The sequence below is a fragment of the Bos javanicus genome, chromosome 8 (genome assembly GCF_032452875.1).
Source record: "Bos javanicus breed banteng chromosome 8, ARS-OSU_banteng_1.0, whole genome shotgun sequence".
Classification (NCBI taxonomy): Eukaryota; Metazoa; Chordata; class Mammalia; order Artiodactyla; family Bovidae; genus Bos; species Bos javanicus.
The window spans coordinates 87,663,021-87,686,756 of record NC_083875.1 but is presented as its reverse complement, the minus strand read 5'-3'; the positions used below and the strand labels follow the sequence as shown (position 1 = coordinate 87,686,756).

The 23,736-nt window shown below is 39.6% G+C and overlaps 1 protein-coding gene across 5 annotated transcripts in view; it reads left to right on the top strand.

Annotated features, from left to right (window-relative positions):
• The window catches only part of SYK (spleen associated tyrosine kinase), a 108,007-nt gene that overhangs the window by 72,797 nt on the left and 11,474 nt on the right, over positions 1-23,736 (top strand). For 4 of the 5 annotated variants that reach the window (XM_061426289.1, XM_061426292.1, XM_061426290.1 and 1 more), the window contains exons 5-11: positions 262-343; positions 726-769; positions 2,438-2,506; positions 11,538-11,625; positions 13,286-13,463; positions 17,192-17,401; positions 18,251-18,440. In XM_061426289.1, coding sequence (XP_061282273.1) covers positions 262-343; positions 726-769; positions 2,438-2,506; positions 11,538-11,625; positions 13,286-13,463; positions 17,192-17,401; positions 18,251-18,440 — 861 coding nt within the window. The remainder of the gene's footprint in view (positions 1-261; positions 344-725; positions 770-2,437; positions 2,507-11,537; positions 11,626-13,285; positions 13,464-17,191; positions 17,402-18,250; positions 18,441-23,736) is intronic. The other variant, XM_061426293.1, reaches the window with a different exon arrangement.

Here is a 23,736-nt window from a genome sequence, read left to right as displayed (position 1 = left end):
GAAGGAAGGAAGGAGGGAAGGGAGCAAAGAGTAGAATAAGATTAAAAAGGGAAGGTGGCATGTGGACTTCTGCCGGAAGTCTGAGGGTGGCAGAAAAGAGGTGTGGGGAGGAATCAGGAAGATCACCAAGGAAGCAACTTTTGTTGTTTAGGGCTGTCCTTGAATCACTTTTAAAATCCAAAAGGGGAGTCAGCTGCTCCAGGTAAGGAGCATTTCCTGCCCCCATTATTTATGATACTTTCTTACTTTTTTCTTTTTCAGCTGGTCGAGCATTATTCTTATAAATCAGATGGTTTGTTAAGAGTTCTTACAGTTCCATGTCAAAAAATTGGCGGGCAATCGGGTGAGTAACCAAGACATTGGAGTCTCACTCCTTCAGATGCTGATAATAATCAGCCTCTGATTTTAGATTTTAGATTTGATCTGTTGCAAAGTCAAACCAGATGGGATGAGACTTTGGTTTTACTGATTGATTAAAATGATTACTCCAACTGTATATTTATCATTCATCAAAAACTAGTCAGTAACTTTAAAAATGGATTTGTTTTTATTGCTTGTATGAGAAAATTGAGTGAAAGAGGATAACAAGAAATGTATGCAGAAAATATATCTGCTTCTCAAGCAGTAATATTTTACAGTCATGTTGATTGATCTGCAGTGGAGGAGGGGATAAATAGATGGTTTTCACTGACACAGCAGTAATTGTGCATGTTTTTTCTAACCAGGAAATATTAACTTCCGTCCACAACTTCCAAGTTCTCATCCTGGGGTAAGTGTTACTTAGCCAGGCCATTAAAGATGAAGCAGTTGTATATTAGCACAATGAAAAGTATTTTTAGACAAAGGAGTAATGGTCATTGCTTTTATCACACTTGATAAACTGGGATTGCTGGTGCAGCTAGAAGCAGCCTATTTTCAGTTCTGAGCTAGCTAAGTTAGCTTCTTTGGTAGGTTAAAATCCCTCCATTTTCTAAAAGTATATGAAATATCCATGTAACCCAATGTTAAATCAGAAATATACCTCCTGGTAGATTTTGGAAATGGTAACATATTGTTCAGGCTCAGCCCTGACCCATCCATGAGGAGTCACGTGTATGATCCCTGTGACCACATGCATGATGGGTAGTAAGCTGGGTATATAAATTGTCTCAGTGAGGTTGACTGCCAAACTCTTTTGGTTAAATCAACCAAGACATTGTTATCAGAAAACTCACCCTTTCCAGGGGAGCTGCTTTGGCCATAGCTTGGTGGAGGAAGGCTTGGAATGGGGGTGCTTGCTGCTATCACTTGAGAGAAGAAGCCTCTAGAAAAGGATGGAGTTGAAGGCTTGGCAAGAACCCACCACCCACTCCACATCAGTGGGTGGTGAGAATGTGATCTCTCCACACTTCTACATGTGGGTTTGGCCAACACATGCCTGATGCTCCTGAAGAGAGAGAATTCCAGCTCTCTCTTCCCTCCAGACTATTAGGAGCTGACACACAGATTTATACTCCAAGCAGGAATGATGTCCTGCTACTTTGAAGGGGACCTTACTGTGGACCTTTGATGCCCTTTAATGCCATTTGTGAGGTCTAAAAATTCCCCCAATATGAGCTATGTGCTCTATACCTCACTTTCTGCCCGTTACCCCTTAAAATCTGCAGAAGATGAAATGAACCCTCCACCCATGGTAGGGGCTATTGACTTGTTCAGAAGCTGCACCTATGCTGAACCAAGCAGTCTGTCTGAGGCAGCTCTTGTCCCCGAATCAAGAGAACTGAAATGCCAGTGAACTTTGGGATCAACTTCTAAAGTAAAGCACCATTATGGAGTCATCATTTCGTTTTACCCTTTACACGACTCATGGGCCTTGCAAGTCAACTTTAAGATTTTATCCACCATGGGACAGGTCCATTTTGCTCTAAGAGGCAGGTGGGCTTAGAGGTGAGAACTTTAAAAGAATATCATGGTTTCTCTTTAGTTGTGCATCACGTAATAGCTTCAAGGAGTTGGACATTTTGGAAAAACTTTTTACTGACTATATAAAAATATGCATGTTCCCTAAGGGTCCAACTCAGTGAATTTCCACAAATATCATAGAACCAGCACCCAGAAGTAACAAAATTGGGCTCTCAGAATTAGTTTCTTTAGGATGATTTGTCTTCAGTTTGACAGTAATTATATATGAAAAGTGGGCTATTTAATATGAAAACTTGAATCTTATAGCCTTTCATGGAAAATATTGCCAAAATATTTTTCCAGATCCTTCTACTCAAATAGTAGGTTTTTCTTGAAGCCTTTCTAATGATCACATGTTGCCTCTAGTGCATTTCATCAACAGAATCTGGAGGGGGTTACTGTAATTATGGAACAGCTAAAATAACATGTCATGTAAGGCAGCCTGTATTTGTTTTCTGAAACATTTACTATTCCTCTTTGCCATTATGGTTTCTAGACTTGGTCAGCGGGTGGAATAATCTCAAGAATCAAATCATACTCCTTCCCAAAGCGTGACCACAGAAAGGTGCTAAAGAGTCCCCTGCTTGCTGTCCCTGACTGAGTGGTAGGACAGACCCGCACTCAGCACCCACGCTCTGCCCTGTGGCTGCCCCTCCGTGTGCACTGCTGCCGACCCTCCTGCTGCTCTGGTCTCATGTCCCTGCCATGTGTAGCCCTCATGGGCAGCCCGTGCCCAGTACTCATTGTGCTTTCCATGTGGGTCCAAGGCCCTTTGCTGCAAAGTCCATTACCGTGAGCACGCTCTCTCTGCTACAATGCGCACTTGGAAGTCGTCTCCGCCAGTGTAATAGGTGGGAGGGAATTCTCATATGGGAAAGTCTTTTCAAAGGAAACCAGAATCACATGCTGCAGTGTTATGGTAATTGACTAGATAAATTACACATTGGTGGAAGGAATAGCCAAAGTAGAGTGGATCCTGCCCAGTGACTACACAAGGTCATTGATTTTATAAATATCAAGTGCCATAGTAACTTCATTGTAGCTGTAGAGTTCCAACACAGAACCCGAAGTATATCATATATAAAGACAAGGAGGAATTTGAGGATTAGAGCATCATTTTTGCTTATGAGACAGTAAAGCGGACATCATATGGGCTCTCCTGGTGGCTCAGTGGCAAAGAACCCACACGCCAATAGAGGATACACAGGTTTGATCTCTGGCTCTGGAAAATCCCCTGGAGAAGGAAATAGCAACCTGCTCCAGTATTCTTGCCTGAGAAATCCCATGGACAGTGGAGCCTGGTGGGCTACAGTCCACAGGGTTGCAAAAGACATGACTTAGTGACTAAACAACAGCAACAAAAGCTGACGTATAATGCATATTCATATTTTGCTGTATGATTGAATTATGAGGTAAATAAAAAGTTTTTTTAATGACTCAGTTTTAATGAATCACCTTCCTCAAAAAATATTTATAACATGTATATGGATTTCTTATTTTTTTAGTTTTATCATTGTGGTATAAAATTATTTTATTAATAATTCTTTCCACTTTCATATCCAGTTAGTACTTTTCCAGACGTATGTGCTTAGTTGCTCAGTCGTGTTCCACTCTTTGTGGCCCCACGGACTGTGGCCCACCAGGCTCCTCTGTCCATGGGGATTCTCCAGGCTAAAATACTGGAGTGGGTTGCCATGCCTTCCCCCAGGGGATCTTCCCAACCCAGGGATCAAACCCAGGTCTCCCACATTGCAAGTGGATTCTTTACCATCTGAACCATCAGGGAAGCCCAAGAATAATGGAGTGGATAGCCTATCCCTTCTTCAGGGGAACTTCCCAACCCAGCAATTGTATTGCAGACAGATTTTTTATCAGCTGAGCTGCCCATGAAGCCCCTTTTCTAGACATGTCAGCATATAATCAAGCATCAGTTCATGAAGCAGATTACCTGAAGTACTTAGCAGAAACAACATAAATGAAAAGCATAAAAGCCCTGAGATTTTCTTTCCAAGTGGGCTGTTATATTCTAGATATTTTCAATCTTGTTGACTACGAAAAAGAGAAGTGAGTTTAATGTAGTGTTTGAGGGGGAAAGTTAGGTGATAAATCTGAATGGAGGAACTATCTGTTTTGAGGCCACATTCTCAGTCAGGGTGGATCAGCTCATGGGAAACATCAATTATGTTGGGCTATTGCTCTTAGAGGACTGACCCTGAGAGCGTGTCCATGCCATGTTAGGAGCTGGAAGGCTGGGAGGTTGTCAAAGGAATGCATGCTCTATGCCAGTACCCCTTTTGCCCCATGACTTGGTGTTTGTTTCAAGCCACCAGGGCCAATAGGTGATTGAGGCTTTGGCCTTGAAGAGGTCAGTATTCCCCGTGGTCCAAGGTGAAACTATCCACGGCTGCCACCTTCTGGCCCTCCTGGCCCTCAACGCCTGTCGGCACTCACCCCTTCTCCTTGGGGAGGGTGCACCTAGTTGTCAAGATGGCATCTCATAGGACCATTTTCTGGGGAAAATAGGCCAGATGGTGCCCCATCAACTGAGGTGATTCAAAATATGCTCTGGTTCAGGGTGCTTTTCAACCATGAGTCATCTCTTTGAGTCCTTAATCAAACACTGCAGTGACAAAACTTCATATTATAGTACAACCTGGGGAAGGACACTGAGTTGCCCATTCATGGAGCCCCATCGGCAGGCTTAGAACCTTTCACGCACCTGGCTTCCTTGGCCCCTTCGTGCATGGAGTCTGTGTGGCAGCCATGGAGGAGTCCCTGTGGACTTGGACCACACTCCTGACTCCCACCACTTGGTTATCCATCATTCTCTTTCTGACGGCCCAAGGCCCGTGTGCTGATGCACAGTCCTCCATCCATGTGCAATCCCAGACATAAGCAATTTCACTGCAGAGAAGACACAGCTTTCCACATTTACCTTAATTCTGTAGTGTCCAAGGGCATCATTCAGGGTTCAACCAGGAGAATGTGATCAGTCAGAGATGTATGCATGAAACACCCACATTGCACTCATACACATACACACACATAGGTAATTTTTAACACACTTAAGTACATATTTATATACACATCTGTATACATGTACACACACATATATATATTGACTTATCACTAGGGTTTGCCTTCCACAACTGTTGGGCCAAGTTCAATGTCCATAGGGCAAGTCATCAGGAAGGGAGGATATGCAAGGTGGAACTGTCATTAACAGTCAGTCACTCCCCCGCCCCACCCCTCTTAGAAAAGTCTCAACCTCTTCTAAGAACTCTTGACTTATTAAGTCAAGCCAACCCAGGATAATCTCCCTAAATAAAATCAACTAATTAAGAATTTTAATTACCTCTCCAAAATCCCTCCACAGCAGTACCATGATCATAGCTTGAGTCAATAACACAGCACTATCATTCAGGCCAGTCAGGGTGACACGTCAAGACGCTATCACCCCAGGAAACAGTAACCCAGCGCTGTGAAGAAATAAGCCCCTCTCCCACCCCTGTCCTTATTCTGAGCAACCCGAACCCACTCACCCACAGTGATACAGAAATATGCAGAAGATAAGATCTAGTAGGCCTTTAGATTAAAGAAGAATGTCTAAAGAAATTGAAGAAAATATCAGTAAGACTACCAAAAAATAAAATACATGTGTGGATAAGAATCAAAACATCTTCCAAAGAAACATAATAAACTTGGAATAAATATTAGTAGTGATCATATATGTATATATATACATATACATATATAAGGTCAATATCTTTACTATATAAAGAAATTACATAAAGCAATAAAAGTTTTAACTATCTAATAGGTTAGTGGGCATAGGATAGTTTATAGGAAAGAAAATATAAACACTTCTTAAGCATAGGAAAAGCTGTTGCATTTCATAAGAGAAATGCGAGTTAAAACTATGGTGCTCTCTTATGTCCATCTGTAAAACTAGCCCAAATAAATAAGCTTGGTGACACCACACAACAAGTGTGTGGTGAGTAAGCTGTACTTTATTGGAGAAGTGTGAAATGGTACATGTCTAACATTGCATCATTGACAAAGTCTGGAAATAATTTAAAAATCAATGGGAAATAAATGAAATCAGTTATAAAATTCATACCACGATGGGTAGCTGAGATATAGAGTCATTTCCAAAATGCAATGTTAATTGAAGATGACAAAGTTGGGCACAAATATATGTGCAGATACAGTGTAGAATGTTCTAGAAGAATATAGCAAATACTGATAGCACTAGTTGCCTTGGGAGTAGGAAATGGCGTGTCAAGGAGACCCATTTTTTCATTGAAACCCTGTTGTGCCTTTTAAAATTTGCCCCTCTTAAATTACTTAATCACTTTTAAAAGACAATTAAATATTAGAAGCTAATTAATCTGATTAATACTGTGGAAATACTTTTCTGGCTAAAAGAGGGCTATTGACTATTTAAATTTATAACAGCTTTGAAGTATGCATTGAGCTTTCATAAAAGCCAAAAATATCAGTAGTTCATTAACAAAGAGAAGCATTGTATGATTTAAGCAATGAATTAAAAATATTTTAATTGCTCACCAGAAATATTTTAGGAGAACTAATACTTAGGTCTTAAAAAATAAAAGAGGAATTTTCCATTATTTAACCAGTCATGAAACAGACTTGTGGGAATTATGTCAAATACCCCATCTGTTAAGGTATAAAAGACTTTCTTGAATTTGTTTATTTGTTCAATATGAATAGTTGTTTTTTAAATAATTCAGGCACAAAATGGATGTGATAGAGCCTGAATTAACTCTAGCATGCAGATAGTTAATGACAAATGTGTTATGATTTGCAGAATATTATTAATCAGATAATTTGAAATGTTATGACAAAAACTTAAGGGCAGGAGTATTTTTCTTTAGATATTAGTAACATTTTAACACTTGAAAACATGAATGAATTTAACTGAAAATAATACAAGCATAATCTACCCTCTCCTTGCTTCCCGCCATCACTTACTCTAAGGACTGGTAATCCTTACATGAATAAAATCCCTCCTATTGTTAGCATTGGAATATTTTTCTTTGCTGCCTTAAGTATGTAAACCAATCCTTCTATTGAGGATGACTGTCAGTTTGAACAACAGCAGCCTTAAAGACTGTGCTTCTGTTTCAGAGTTCAAAGGCACGTTCTCTAAGATGAAACATAGCATTCACATTTGTCTTCGTTGTGGAAAAATGTTCTAGAATTTCACATTCAAATCCATTTTTCATGTTTTATTCCAGCACCTACATTGCTGATTGGAATACTTTTAGACATTTTAACACGATTCACAAAGAATCAGCTAGGAGAAAGAAAGGAGTTCTTAAATCATGCCCATGTACTTGGTAATGTGGAAGCAGTGGGCCACACCCTTGAGAAAATGTTTCCACATCATTATAAAGGACCAGCTCTTAGAGCTTTGCTTCTAAGGTGAAGGAAGATTAATTAGGACAGCCAAGTGCTTATTTTTATGGATCTGAAGCAAACGGAAGGTTATTTCATGCCCTGACCAAGGAGAGTCTGCCTTTAACTCTGGACACTTGGACTGGGACCAAAGTCATTCCACTGAAGACCAGAGCTGTGTCTGGTTTGGGCAGCTACAATTTCTGAAGCCTACTGGCTACTTTTGTCATCGCAGTGGTTGAATATATTGTCATCATTATTACTGCTGTTACATGACTTGAAAATGTGTCTTAAGTCTAAAAATTAAGGTCTAGAAATGAAAATCAGAATACCTGGCAAAAAATGTTCCCGAGTCAGGAAACTCTGAATTAGCTCCATAAAAGCAATGTATTTTTCTTTTTTGTTCACTTCTGAATCTGTACTTCTTAAAAATAGGCACTCAAAGGATATTTGTCAAATATATTTTCTACTTGCAGCTAAGTAGCCAACAAGAGATCAGGGATCATAATTTATAACCTGTGCTTAGTCACTCAGTTGTGCCTGACACTTTTCAAGCCCGTGGACTGTAGGGCGCCAGGCTCCTCTGTCCATGGGGATTCTCCAGGCAAGAATACTGGAGTAGGTTGCCATGCCCTCCTCCAGGGGATCTTCCCAACCTAAACAAATCCTATTTTTATTATTGTGGAGTGATCTGTTTTTACAATTTTTTGAAAATTGTAAAAATACAAGTTTTGAATTTACAAAACTTAAAACTCACAAATTGCGCTTTGGAAGGTGGAAAGCTAAGGTAGCTAGTACCCTCTAGTGGTGTCCTGTGGTTTGACTTCGGTTTCAAATATCAGCAAAAGTAGAGGGAAAGCAACAGTCAACATTTCATTTATACCTTGTTCTCTATGCAGAAAAGGGGATGTTATTGATTAGGGCAGAATAAATGATAAAATACAGAGCAGAAATAATAACTACAGATGATATAATGGATCAGCAATATATTTTTCATTAAATTAAAAGGCATTTCAATTCTAAGCATTAACAATACTTTGCTAATTTATCATTTTGCCTTAGAGTTCATTGTTTACAAAGTCCTCAAATCTTCTTTTCAATCAAGCATTTGATTCCATAGGGTTTTGTTGTTGTTCTACTGAATGGTAGAATCACCAAGTGCTTTGGGAAAGATGAAACTTGCATTTGTAGCTTCATCTTCAAATAAAGTCAATACGGCCTTTTTAGCAGACACAGTAGAAAAACCTCCCATTTCTTCCAAAGAGCATTCTCTTTGGAGTGTATTTCCATTCTCTGTCCCAGTCAGGGTAGGGAGGGCCGAGGGGTCCAGGCAGGGAGCTGATGTGGTTATTGAGGGAAACTCTGGGTTTAGGCTACAAAGTCTGGTAACCACATGGGGGTCTAAGTGGGCAGTGTTGAAATGAAGCCCTTGAACCACCTTGGCTTAAAAGATGGGGCTCAACCTTCTCGAGAGGAGACCCACAACCCATTTTCTTATCCATAGACAAGACAGACAAGGGATGGACACCACACAGCCAATGAAAGTATGCATCACTCTGTCCAGGGCTGTAGGCAAACTGTGGCCATCACTACTGATTCCTATTCCTCATGCCTAGTGTCTTTTTCAGTACTTTTTACATCCCCACCTGTTTTTAAATTCTCCCTGGCAGGATTCATATCACAGATCATTGCATTCTGGCTTCAAATGTAACAGCCTTTATGAAGTCTTTCTGCTCCGGAGAACATCCCATCAGGGTGGAGGGGCTGCAGTCCTGGGATACATCCTTAAGTGGGCAAAGAGTGGGAGGCCTTCCAGTGCAGAGAAGGGGTAGCGGTGCCTTCTCCTTGTCCATAATGGCTGGTCCTGGGGTCATGGTTTTGCTTTTGAGTTCAGAACCTTCCTACCTCGAGGGAAAAAATTAGAGAAGTTGAAATGATAGTCAATGCAAACCTAAAAGAGAATTTATTTTTTAATTTGAAAACTATTTCAATCTTGTAGTTTGATTACCGGAGGGGACTAAGCAGAGCAGGAGTATGGCAAGCTTTGGGAATTACCTAGTTTCTCCTAGGACAGTTCCGTTGAGACAGGGTAATTATAAATAAAAAGTGAACTAACTGTATATCCAAGAGTCTTATAATCATATGTTAATTTTTTAAAGTGGTATATTGTTATTTGGAATTATCCACACCTATTAATAGAACTTGAGAGAGAATTCATTTTTAAATCACATTAAAAGTGTTTACATTTCACACCTCCCAGTCTGAAGTTTATCTCCATTCACTCGTTCATTCATGTTATGTTTGTTGAACACATTTTTATTTAGCAGTGGTTGAATGAACTATTTAGCAACAAAGCTCTGGTGCAGTGAATAAATGATTATATCCCCTGTAACTTATATTCTATTTTCATTCTTGATACATCACAGCTGTTTCTATTAAACAGTTTGATAAGAATGCTGAGATAGTCATCAGAAAATGGATACAGTGACATTCCATTGACACATAAGAGTGGATGTCCTTTAGCTTGTCAGAAGGGCCTTTGCAATGGTGAGCCAGGGCTCTATAGAGCTCGGTAAGCAGCAAGAAGACAGTTTCAGGCACAAGTGACCATGTCGCAGAAGTGATGCACTGTGACTTCATTACTGTACTTTTGGATCCCGAGCTGGGGATGTCAGGAAGGCAGGTGAACATTCTGTGTGTGCCAGTAGATAAGCGACTGTGTAAAATTCAGCTTACTGTCTGTTTCTCTAAATTTCTCCAAAATATGGCAGTATCTCATTTCTTCATGGCCAGTGTTTGGGCACTGCTAAAAAAAAAAAAATGGGTATATAAAATTTCTTTCTACTCAACTCATGCCAAAAAGATAATTTGAACCATGGTTTTTCTGTGAACCAAATTTAGTAGCAATATTCTTGTTTGGGGGCTTCCCAGTTAGCTCAGCTGGTAAAGAATCCGGTTACAGTGCAGGATGACCCTGGTTCGATTCCTGAGTCAGGAAGATCCCCTGAGAAGGGATAGGCTACCCACTCCAGTATTCTTGGGCTCCCCTGGTGGCTCAGACAGTAAATAATCCACCTGCAATGTGGGAGACCTAGGTTCAGTCTCTGGGTTGGGAAAATCCCCTGGAAGAGGGCATGGCAACCCATTCCAGTATTCTTCCTGGAGAATCCCCACGAACCGAGGAACCTGGCGGGCTACAGTCCATGGGATAACAAAGAGTCAGACATGAGTGAGTGACTAAGCACACACCTTTGTTTTTAGTTGAGGAGAAAGGTGGATCTCCACTGAGATGGAGACTTTTGGAAGGGAAAAGATATAGAAATATAACAGTGGATTTCCCTCCATTATTTCCTGCTGCAAATTGATGCAAATCAAATAAATAATAAGGAAAGGTTGCCATTAATAATGGCCAGGAAGGCTTTTTTATCTGCGTCAGTTACCTGCTCTGAGTACAAGGAAGAAATACCTGCCTTCAGGTTAGCAAAATCAGGCTTCCCTGTCTCAAAGGGTTGGTAGATGAGGATGATGACAGTAGTGACAATTAACAGGGGGGCACTAGACCCTGGGATGCTAGCGGCCGCTTCCTCTTGGTACCTCTAGCTTACTGACCAGACCCACACTATGCTCTGGCATCTACCCAAATACTGCTAGATCTCCACAGATTGTAAAGATACATGTGGATACTGGGAATTCATGGATGCTTTAGAGTTGGGAAGTGGGCTGAAGCAGCTGGTGGATACTTAATGTTTGTTTTTCAATAACTTCTCTGTAATATTAGAAAGAATTAATGGAGGAGAATGAATCCAAGGGGATAATGAAAATCCTCAGCATCTTTTAGCAAGTGGAAGTAGGATTTGAAAGGGCAAGTAAGTAGGCGGGAATTCCACCGAAACAGTTCTGGTTAATTCTCTCACACACCCCCTGGGATCCCTGCAGGCCCCTTCTGTTATAGAAGCATGAGCTTTATTTAGCCTTCACAGCATCCCATCAGTTGCCCGGGGAATGAGATAAGCCGTGCTGTTGTTGTTGTTTTCCTGTCTCTTTTCCTGGTTCCTTCCTTTGTCTTCCCTGCTTAAGTTAAGATGTGATTATTTGAAAATAAAAATTAGTATGCAGGCCAGCTCAACAGTGTTATTCATGAAGAAAAATGAGCTGTTATCATTTGTGTGCCTCAGACCCGCACATCCTCAGGGAACCAGGTGGATAGTTCTACAACATTCAACCCTTACGAGCCAGACCGAGGACCGTGGGCCAACGAGAGAGGTAAGAGCTGCCCCTTTGGTCCTGGGCATTCACAGAGCAAAGATGCCTCCCACAGTCCCTTGCGAACGGCAGGGCAGGCTCACCCTGCTGTCAGCAGCTGTTACAGGCACTGCTTAGCAGTGAGTGATCCTGTCATCTGGGGGCAGGTGGAATATGCCATGTGTCTGCGAGTAGTGGTGTCTGTTGGATGAAATGGTCTGTACAGCCTCCCTCACAATAAATCAGCCATGTTGAAAATATCCTTCAAACCCCCTGCTTCAGAATATTTCACCTTTTCCAGTAATAACTGACGCTACTTAAAGTTTCCATTTCTAAGATCTGTTCTTGGAAAGATGTCTGTGTCCAGGAGTAAATTCAGATGGAGGTCCAGCAATGGGTAGCTGGTAAAAACTGAAGAAACGTCTAAGTTTTGGGATTCTAGACATGTTCAGGGAACTGCAGTGATTCTGTGAGGGCAGGAGAGGAAGCACCCCTTCAAACTCACGAGGCCTCTACTAGACTGGTCAGAAATGGGGCCTCTGGACCAGCTTCTTAGGTTTTCTAGGTGGCCCCAGGTTTTTGTTTTAGTTGGTAAACCTGATCTATTTAATGCTACAAAAAATCAACCCCAAAGTTAGTAGCTTAAATCAGCAACAGTTATTTAATTATCTCATGCAGATCAGGAATCTGGGCAAGGCTGAACGGGGCCATGGCAGCATGGGGCCTCTTACAGGCAGATAGCGGGTGGAGCTGGGCTAGCAGGAGTGGAGACCGTGGTGGGACTAGAACCAAGGCACTGGAGGCCAGCCAGCATCTTTCATCTCCAGGATATGGAGCCTCAGAGACTCTTCATCTGGTCTCTCCACCTGGACTGGCTAGGGCATTCTCACAGCATAGAAGGAGCCAGGGCAGTTAAACAACTGCATGAAGTCTGAAGCCTCAAGAGTCCCAGCAACCCAGACAGAAGGTGCATGGCCTTTAGGACCTGGCCTGAGTATATCACAAGCATCACTACTGATGTACTCTATTGGTGGACATGATTACAGAAGCCACGGAGGGGAGGTGACGTAGAACCCGCCTCTCAGTGAAGGAGGGCCAGGATTTTCAGACGGAGTTTAAAGGCACCACAGTCCATTAGGAGTGCTAATGGTAAAGAATCCACCTGCCAGTGCAGGCGAGGCAAGAGATACAGGCTCAGCCCCTGGGTTGGGAGGATCCTCTGAAGTAGGGGGTGGCAACCCACTCCAGTATGCTTGCCTGGAAAATTCCAGAGGAGCCTGGCAGACTACAATCCATGGGACCCCAAAGATTTGGACATGGCTGAGCACATCTGTCTCTGCTGCTGACAGGAAAACTCTTTCTTGATGTACTTTAGTGCAAGAACAGGGGTCAAGAACAACAAAGATGAGGGCCTTTTTCCTACCTTGCCATCACTGGGAAAGGCTGTGCTCACAGGCGCTATAAATGCCCAAGATAACCAAGGTCATGAAAGGCAAGGCATGACCCCAGGAGGCAAGAGCAGGGGACAAGGTCATGAAAGGCAAGGCATGACCCCAGGAGGCAAGAGCAGGGGACAAGGTCATGAAAGGCAAGGCATGACCCCAGGAGGCAAGAGCAGGGGACACGGCAATTTCACACGGGATCAAGTTCACAGGCTGCAAGCTTCTTAACTCCTTTTCAGAAGCTCAGAGAGAAGCCTTGCCCATGGACACTGAGGTCTACGAAAGCCCCTATGCAGACCCCGAGGAGATCCGGCCCAAGGAGGTCTACCTGGACCGGAAGCTGCTGACCCTGGAGGACAAGGAACTGGGCTCTGGGAACTTTGGGACTGTGAAGAAGGGCTATTACCAGATGAAAAAGTAAGTCAAAAGTTTGCACCATTTCCCTGCACTTATTCTCACGTGAGCTTACATTCTAGAAACTACCATATATACATGTATCATGTTCTTTTAATCCCAGACACAAAATGTAATGTGGCATGGCTAAATCCTTTGTGATTGACTGTATAATTTTTGTTCATTTCTGGTACAATTACAGTGAAAGCATCCATTATATATATTAACTGTGTATGTAATAGTTTAGATGTATTGTGTGTCCTTTATCGCAAATTAAGAAATAGAGTCAATGAAAACATAAGAAAATAAAAACATCATATTTTACCACTCAAACACTGCAACCGTTAACAAACCTGAGTGTCTATAATTTTCAGGTCTCTATATGCACATGCATGCACATATGTATTATTTAAGATGCAATCATTCATTGATAACAGTGTTTTCACTTACTTTCTTTGATTTTTAAAAATTCTGTCTCATTTCTCTTAGCCAGAAAATTCTTGATGCCAAGTATCATTAGTATAATTATTTATTTGCTCTAGTCTATAATTTCAAAGAACAGTATGTATTATGTGTGTGCATGTGGGTATTAAGGTGCTCCAGTCGGGTCCGACTCTTTGCAACCCTATGGACTGTAGCCCGCCAGACTTCCCTGTTCATTGGATTCTTCAGGCAAGAATCCCGGAGTGGGTTGCCATTTCCTTCTCCTGAGGCTCTTCCCAACCTAAGGATTGAACCCATGCCTCTTATGTCTCCTGCATTGGTAGGAGGGTTCTTTACCACTAACACCACCTTGGAAACCCTAGTATGTAGTATATAACAATTAAAATTGCTAGATTACTAAAAATCTCTTTGTACTTTATTTGGTGCTTAGAAGGCATCTGTCATGGAATTTTCAGTAAAATTGGTTTCTAAAGTCCTTTGAAACAAATCCTCTGAAAATCTATGTCCAAGCTAGGAAGTTACTGATATGAATATAATTGGGTTTGGTTGTTTGATGCTATTTTAAATTTAAGGAATTTGTATACAGTTTTTTTCTTGAGCAGATAAAAGGGTCAAAAATACAAGCAAGAGTAGGCACAGAAACATGCTTTTAATCATACGCCTTTCACCATATGTGTTTATATATGTATATATATATGTTGTTGTTCAGTCACTGAGTTATGTCCAAGTCTGTGTGTGTGTGTATATATATATATATGACATATGACAGATATATAAAGTCATATATATATAGATATATGACTGCTATGCTTACTTTTAAATAAATTAATATATGTCCATTATTTTATAAAATGAATACAAATTATCCTGTATTAAGGTATGAATTTTCTCAACTTGTTTGTGATACTCAATTCCTTGCTTAATTAAATATACAGATTGACATGGACATGACCATAGATACATAATTTCAACTAGAGATGTGGGGAGAGGAAAGGCCATATAGGTTAACTGGGGGCAAAATGATGTCTTTACAGTACTGAGTCTTCATATCAACAAGCATGACTCATCTTTCCATCTACTTGGGTCTTTCATTTCTCTGAGCAAAATTATTTAGTTTTTTGTGTAGAAGTCTTGCACAGCTTAGTTGCTGGATTCATTCATAGGTATTTAGTATTTTTGGTTTTATATGTGGTATAATTTTAAAATTTTTACTTGCTATTCCTTGGCCTTGCTTGAATGCACAAATATGATTTTGTCTGTTTCCCTGATGTCCAACAACTTTTCTTTAAGTCTTCTATTATTTTTCACTCATTATTTCCAGTAGTTTATTTGTGTATTGTTTGACCCAGAAATATATCATCTATAAATAACAAGAGTTTGATTTCATCCCGTCCAATTCTCATACTTCTACACTTCTTCCTTGCCTTATTGTATTAACTAGAAACTGTGGTTCAATGTTAAATAAAAGTGCCAGTGGTCACATTCCTCATTCCTGATTTCAGGGGGAAAACTTTCAATATTTCACCAGTAGGTTCGTAGCTGCTCTTTATCAGATTATGGAAGTTTCCTTTTATTTCTACTTTTCTGAGAGATTTGTTTTTAATTGTAAATGTGTGTTACATTTTTGGTTTATTTTTTCTCCTCTGCTGATAGTCTTTTTCTCCTTTGTTGTGTTTATGGATGAATTACACTGATTGATTTTCAGATGTTTCACCCAACTTGCATTCCTGGATCAGATCAGATCAGATTAGATCAGTCGCTGAGTCATGTCCGACTCTTTGCGACCCCATGAATCGCAGCACGCCAGGCCTCCCTGTCCATCACCAACTCCCGGACTTCACTCAGACTCACGTCCATCGAGTCAGTGATATGCCATCCAGCTATCTCATCCTCTGTTGTCCCCTTCTCCTCCTGCCCCCAATCCCTCCCAGCATCAGAGTCTTTTCCAATGAGTCAACACTTCGCATGAGGTGGCCAAAGTACTGGAGTTTCAGCTTTAGCATCATTCCTTCCAAAGAAATCCCAGGGTTGATCTTATGAATTATATATTCATTATATCCTTCTCATAAAGCACTAAATTAAATTTTCTAATATTTCCCTTTGCATTTTTGCATCTACATTCATGGGAGATATCAGTAAATTATTTTCCTGTAATTTTTTTGTCGGTTTTGGCATCAGGCTAATGATAACCTCATAAAATGAGTTGGGAAGTTCCCTTCCTCTTTTTGTTTCTGGAAAAGTTTGTGGATGTTCTTTCTTCCTTAAACATTGGAAGAATCAAGAGGTTTATGCTTGTTAATTTTGACCCTTACCTCCCACCATACGTGAAACTAATTCCAGATGGATGGTAGACTGAAATGTGAAAGGTAAAACAAGAAGCTATCTAGAGATGGCATAAGATTATATTTCCTTGATCTCAGGAGGAGGATGCAGAGGCTTCTTGGGTACTGGATAAGTTCTATACTTCCATCTGTGTAGGAACTGCATCTTGTGTGTAATGTGTAAATACTCTTGAGTTCTACACTGCAGCTATATGTTCTTTTCCAAATGTATGTCAGACTTACTCTGTTATTATATTTTTAACCTATTTTATTTGATACTTCTGTTTTTATTTTCTACTTTTGAAGTTCAACAAAAGAGTTATACTTCCTGCATTTGTGGAAACTGTATCATGAAAAGATGCAGTTTTTCAAACTGTACATAGTTAAGTGCTATTTATTTATTTAAGCCCCACTATGTCAGGATATTTTCAAGACTTTAAACATGACTTAGATGATGCTTTTATTCAAAAATGGAAAACAATTAGTTTTTTTCAAACATTTTGAAGCATGCTTGAAATGAACAAAACTCAGTTTTTAGAAGTGTTTTGTAAATTATAAGCTTCAACAGTGCATGCTTTTTAATTCTGCATCTGGAAATTCATTGTAACACATATTAAAGGCATGTTGCAATTACATACATTATACATAATAATGTGATAAATCTCAAGATGTTACTGGAATCCATGCATGTCATAGTTTTTAAAGTTTATTTAAAAGTTATTTAAATATTCTACAGTGTGTCAGCTTTCTGGTTGGTTGGGATATTCTTCGGCACTCTCCCATTATTTTCAGCTAATTAGGTATTACTCCCTGTCTACAAAATGAGAGAACATGATTGAAGAATTAGCCATGTACAACAGACACATTTCCACTCTGTGGCAGGTATTTCCATATCATCATTTCCAGCACAGGAATTATGCTTCATGGAAGATAATTATACGTGAGCCACTTTGAAAAGTGTCTTATGTGTTCTGATTTCTTTTGCAGAGTTGTGAAAACAGTGGCTGTGAAAATCCTGAAAAATGAGGCCAATGACCCTGCTCTTAAGGATGAGTTATTAGCAGAAGCGAATGTCATGCAGCAGCTTGACAACCCTTACATTGTGCGCATGATAGGGATATGTGAAGCTGAGTCCTGGATGCTGGTCATGGAGATGGCAGAACTTGGTCCACTCAACAAATATTTACAACAGAACAGGTATCCTTAGGTGCCTCAGCAGCTCATATGTGAGGGGCAGGGCCTGTCTACCCAATGCACATCATAGCCTGATTTCTTCCAGAACCCTTGTCTCCTCTAGTGCCTTCCCAGAGTTGGCCCACAATCAGGGACCTTGAGTGGGGAGGTTTGAGAGCTGTAGTCTTTGGATTAAGTGTTCTTTAGCTCTTAATGTATAAAGAAAAACTCTAATTCAACAATGTGGTCTCCTTTGCTCATGTCATACTGGCCTGGTGATAGAGTCAGCCCTAGACTATCTTGGCAAGCATTCTCCCCTTACCAGGCAGAAAGAATGTGCTCTTTTAAAAGAAACAATTAAATAAACATTTTATATGGGAAATCAGTGATATTTTACATATCTGGCTCACTACTGCATTCCCATAAGTAATTATTTTTGAAAATACCCATTGCTGTTAATTCATTGCAACCATCAATGGAGTAATCATGCTATGCTCATCTCCAGCCATGGTTGAGATAGAGAGTCATGAGGAATAAGTCATAACAATAGCCACTGATTACTTTATCCCATTTGCACCTATGTTTGTACTTCAAGGTTGCTGTTCTTACATTTCAATATTGGAAAGAGGGTTCTAACTGAACCCTGGTTCTCCATGAGCCAGGTCTGACCACCCTGTTATACTGCTTTTCATGTAATTCAAAGCACATGTTGAAAATTCTAGCAGCTGAATACCAGTCACCACCACTTGTGACTCTTGCTCTAGAAGAATAGGAAATAAGTTGGTTCATATTCTCTCTGTACGAGAAGCATGGTTGGTTGTTCTGAAATGGACTCCTGTTCACTATCATTAATGACATATGTGTGACTTTCAGGCATGTCAAGGATAAAAACATCATAGAGCTGGTTCATCAGGTGTCTATGGGAATGAAATATTTGGAAGAATGCAATTTTGTGCACAGAGATCTGGCTGCAAGGAATGTCTTGCTGGTTACTCAACATTATGCCAAGATCAGTGATTTTGGACTTTCCAAAGCACTTCGTGCTGATGAAAACTACTACAAGGTATGAACAACTTACCCACCACTGAGAGCAGCTGGTAGTAAAAATCTGAAATGCAAATATATGGTTCTTTATTTTGGTAAGATTTCCAGAAGCAATTTCCCCATAGAAAAATAACTGTGTAAGAAATGTTCTTCTTAAGCTTTGATTCTATTGTTAAAAAGATGGAAATAGTCTAATATGTCACAACTTGAGATTTACTCAGAATAGTATGTTCCAAACTATGTTCCTTAGAATAATGGGGAATCAAGGTATTAATGATGATTCAGCTGGAAAAAACAAGAATAGAATTCATTTGTTAAATTACTTTGGAAAATATGTATTGGACAGGTTGACTCTAGTAGGATTTTTCAAAGCTCCTCTATGAATCCTCAAATGAACTAATAGCAAGTAAAAGAAGGGAAAAAAGTAAAAAAAGCCCCATCCTCATATGAACTCAGTCACAGAGTGTATGTAGAGTCTACCCTGGCCAATTGGAAAATGTAACAGAGACCAGATAGTAGAAAAGGGTGTCAAGAACACATTCTCAACTCTTCATGACCCTGGGAATGTCCAGAAGTCTCAGGAATAGATGACATACCCTGATGATCTAACTAGTGAATGGCAGGATGAGAGCTGTGGAGTTTCCCTGAGTGCCACACCACAAAGTGGCTGGAGAAGACACCTAAGTGACCACATACACCCACCCATGCTTTCTCTGAGAGACAGCAGCAGGTATGGCAGCTGGTGATGGATAGCAGACCTTAGTCAGTGAAGGGTCAGCACAAAGGCTGAGAAGCAGAAGCAGAGCTCCCATCACAGCTCCTCACTCCATTCTTCATAGACAAGCTGGCCCCAGAGAAGCCACTTCAGAAATGAGACAGAATGTGTAAAGCATCAAATGATCCCTTTGATGGGACTGCTAGGAGATGGAGCAAAGGAAACAATAACCTTCAAATAATAACCACACATACACACCAGAAAAAAATAGATTTTAAAGTTAGAGACACTTTGGAACATGCACTTCATGATGATAAGTAGGAAGAAGAAAATACAGACTATCTAAAGCAAGGGCTTAAAGAGGAGACAGAGAAGTTTAGATAACAAAAAGTCCCAAAACTTGTTGCATTAAAACAACACCAAGCATTTATTTACTCACAGTTCTGCAGTGTGGGCTGGGCTTGGTGGAAATGGTGCATCTCTGCTCCATACAGTGTCATGAGGGTGGTTCCAAGAGGTCAGGAGGATTTATTTCCACTCTGCTCACTCACACCATTAATGACTGATTTGGCATGGGCCATGATCTGGGACTTTCACTGGTCTGTATCCATTTAACAATAACTTATCTACATGTGGCTTCTCCATGTACCCCTGGGCTTCCTCACAGCATGGCAACTGGGTCCTGAGACCAAGTTACTCAAGAGGCAGGAAGTAGAGATTGTCACACTCTTAACTTCAGGGCCTAGGAACTGGCTAGGAGTCTTGTCCACTTATTCTATTGGTCAGAGCAACCCCAGATCACCCATATTCAAGGCAGAAGGGAGGAATGTCCAAGAACATGAGGGTCAATTTTTTCAACTGCCACAGATATTAAACAGCATATTTTGAAAAGGGAACAAGCAGATCTCTGAAAATCTGTAAAGAAGGGAAAGAAAATGTAGAAGATAGTGTAGTAATAAAAGGCAAAGCATCAGGAACAAGACAGTGGGGTAGGAGATCCAGATTCTGTCCTCCAGAAATGATCAATGGTCAAATAGCTATCCATGAATGAAACAGCTTTGAGAGCTTGTTGTTCAGTCACTCAGTCATGTCTGCCTCTTTGCAACCCCATGGACTACAGCACGCCAGGCTTTCCTGTCCTTCACCATCTCACAGAGCTCCAGAGAGAACTCTGGAGTCCACTTAAAAAGCTTTAGCAACACAGCAGAATGAAAAACATGAGAATAACTGCACTAAAAGGAAAGAACAATAACTTCATTTTGCCTGCATCATCCCATCCTTCAGGTCAGTACTACTCAGTGCCAGGCGAGAACCCAGCTAGAAAGAGTTCTCTTCACCAGGAAAGGGAAAGCCTCAAGAATTCCAGACCCCTGTCTCTGCTTCAAGAGCCCCTGACCCCTTCCTCCTCTCCTCAGGGACCCCACACTTCTTATCAACCTGCCAAGGAATTGATTCTCTCAGAATTTCCCCAGTGGTCCAGTGGTTAAGAATCCACCTTCCAATACCAGAAACATGGGTTCAATCCCTGGTCAGAGACATACTTCAGGGTAGCTAAGCCTATGCACCACAACTTGATAGCCCATGCACTGCAATTGGAGAAAGCTTGCACACCACAACAAAGGCTCAACACAACCAAAAAATTGTCTTAAAGAAAGGAATGAGGAAAGCCTATGGGACTTATGGGGCACCATAAAGCGAAATGAGTTATGTATTATTGAAGTCCAAGAAGAGAGAATGAAAGGGGCAGAAAGCTTGTTTTTAGAAATAATGACTGAGACTTCCCAAATCTGAGATTTGGGCATCCGAGTTCATGAAGCTCATAGGTCCCAGATAAATTCAGTTGAAATAGATCTTCTCCAAGACACACAATAATAAAACTGTCAAAAAATCAGAAAAAGAATTGTAAAAGCAGCAAGAGATAAAAAAATCTTGTCACTTACAAGGGAGCTCCCCCTAAGGCTACCGACAGAATTCTCAGCACACATCTATAAGCCATAAGAGAGTAGAATGATACAGTCAATGTACTGAAAGAAAAAAAAAAGCCAACCAAGAATACTATATATCCCAAAGAACACTTTATGTCCTTCAGAAATGAAGAGATAAAGACTTTCTCAGTCAAAAAAAAAAGCTGAGGGAGTATATTACCACTAGACCTATATTATAAGAAATTCTGAATTCTTCAAGCTAAAATAAAAGGATGCTAATTAGTAACATGAAAAATATGAAAATATAAAGCATACTGATAAAGGTAAGTATCTAATCAAATTTAGCATTCCCCATTACTGTAATATGGTGTTATGTTAATCACTTAATGCTGGCATAAGGGCTAAAGGACAAAAATATTAAAAATAGCTATGGGTACAATAATTTATTAATGGATATATGATATAAAAAGACTTTAATTGTGATATCAAAAACATAGCATGTATGGGGAAGAGTGAAAGGGTTAGAGTATTTGGATACAATTAAAGTTGTTATCACCTTAAAATAGATTTATATTTGTAAGATATTTTATGTAAGCCTTAGGGTAACCACAAGGAAAAAACCTGCAGTAGATGCATAAAGGATAGAGCAAAAGAGACTAAGTATACCACTATGGAAAATCATCAAATCAGAAAGGAAGACAACAAGAGAGGAAGAAGTGAACATAGGAAATCTAAAATATCCAGAAAACAATAACATGATATTAGTAAATCTTTACCCGTGAATAATTACTGTAATTGTAAATGGATTAAATTTGTCAATCAAAAACCATAGAGTGACTGAAAGGACCAAAAAAAAAGACCCAGCTAATATACTGCCTACAAGAGACTCATTTCAAATTTAAGGATACACAAAATCTCCAAGTGAAGAGATGGAAAAATATATCCCTTACAAATGGAAACCAAAAAGTAGCAAATGTACCTAGGTTTGTATCATACAAAATAGACTTCAATCTAAAAACCTTAGCCAGAGACAAAGGAGGTCAGTCATCCTATAATGGCAAAGGGGTCAATTCATAAAGAAGATATAATAATAGTAAATATACATGCCCCAACATTGGAGAACCTAAATATATTAAGCAAATTCTAACATATATGAAGGGAGAAATAGATAACAATATAATAATTGTGGGGGCTTTCAATACCCCACTTTTAACAATAGATAGGTCATACAAACAGAAAATCACTAAGGAAACATTGGACTTGACCTATACTTTAGACCAAATGGACCTAACAGAATTCATAAGAGAATTCTATCAAACATATCAAGAAGAATTAATGCCCAAAATGGAAGAGGAGAAAATATTCTCAAATTCATTTTACAAGGCCAATGTTATCCTGATACCAAAGCCAGATACAAGGAAAGAAAACTATAGACCAATATCCCTGATGAACTTAGATGCAAAAATTCTCAACAAAATACTAGCAAACTAAATTTAGCAACACGTTACAAAGATCACACATCATGGTCCAGTGGGATTTATTTTTGAATGCAAGGATAGTTCAATATATGCAAATCAGTAAATGTGATACCTCATATTAATAGAAAGAAAGATAAAAATCATATGGTCATCTCATTAGATGCATAAAAGGCATTTGACAGAATTCACATCATTTCATGATAAACAGTCTCATAAAGTTTGGTGTAAAAGGAACATACCTCAACACAATAAAGGGCATGTACGCAAGCCCACAACTGATGTTAAACTCAGTGGAAAATGGTTGAAAGCTTTTTATCTAAGATCAGGAATAAGATGAGTGCTTATTAAACAGTACTGGAAGTCCTAGCAAGAGCAATTAGGGGGAGAAAAGGCTTATGTATCAAAGTTACCTCAAGTTAAAAAAAAGAAATAAAAGGCATCCATACCTGAAAGGTAGAATAAAGTTGTCTTTATTGACAGATGACATTATCTTATACAGTTGACCCTTGAACAACACAGATTTGGATTGTGCAGATCCACTTACACACGGATTTCTTTCACTAAGTATGTACTATAGCACTACATATTTCATTATTGGTTGAATCCATAGATGCAGAACCATGAAGATGGAGAGCCAACTGTAAGGTTATATATGGATTTTTGAGTATATAAAGTGTTGGCACCCTGAACCTCCACATTGTTTAACCCCCACATTGTATATAGAAAACCCAAAGACTGCATCAAAAAGCTGTGAAAACAAATAAACAAATTCAGTAAAATAGCAAAACACAAAATCAACATACAAAAATCAATTGCACGTCTATACACTAACAGTGAACTATCTGAAAAAGACATGAAGGAAAAACTTTCATTTGCAATTGCATCATAACAATAGATATTTAGGAATAAATTTAGCCAAGAAAGTTAAAAGATCTACTGACTGAAAAAAGACATTGATGAAAAATTGAAGAATACACAAATAAATGGAAAGATATCCTGTGTTCATGGATAAAAAGAGTTAATATTGTTAAAATTACCATACTACACAAAGCCATCTACAGATTCAATACAAATCCCTACAAGAATTCCATTTTTCACAAAAATAGAAGAAATAATCCTAAAATTCATATGGAACCCCAAAGACCCTGAATAGACAAAGCAATCCTCTGAAATAATGAAGCTGGATGCATTATGCTT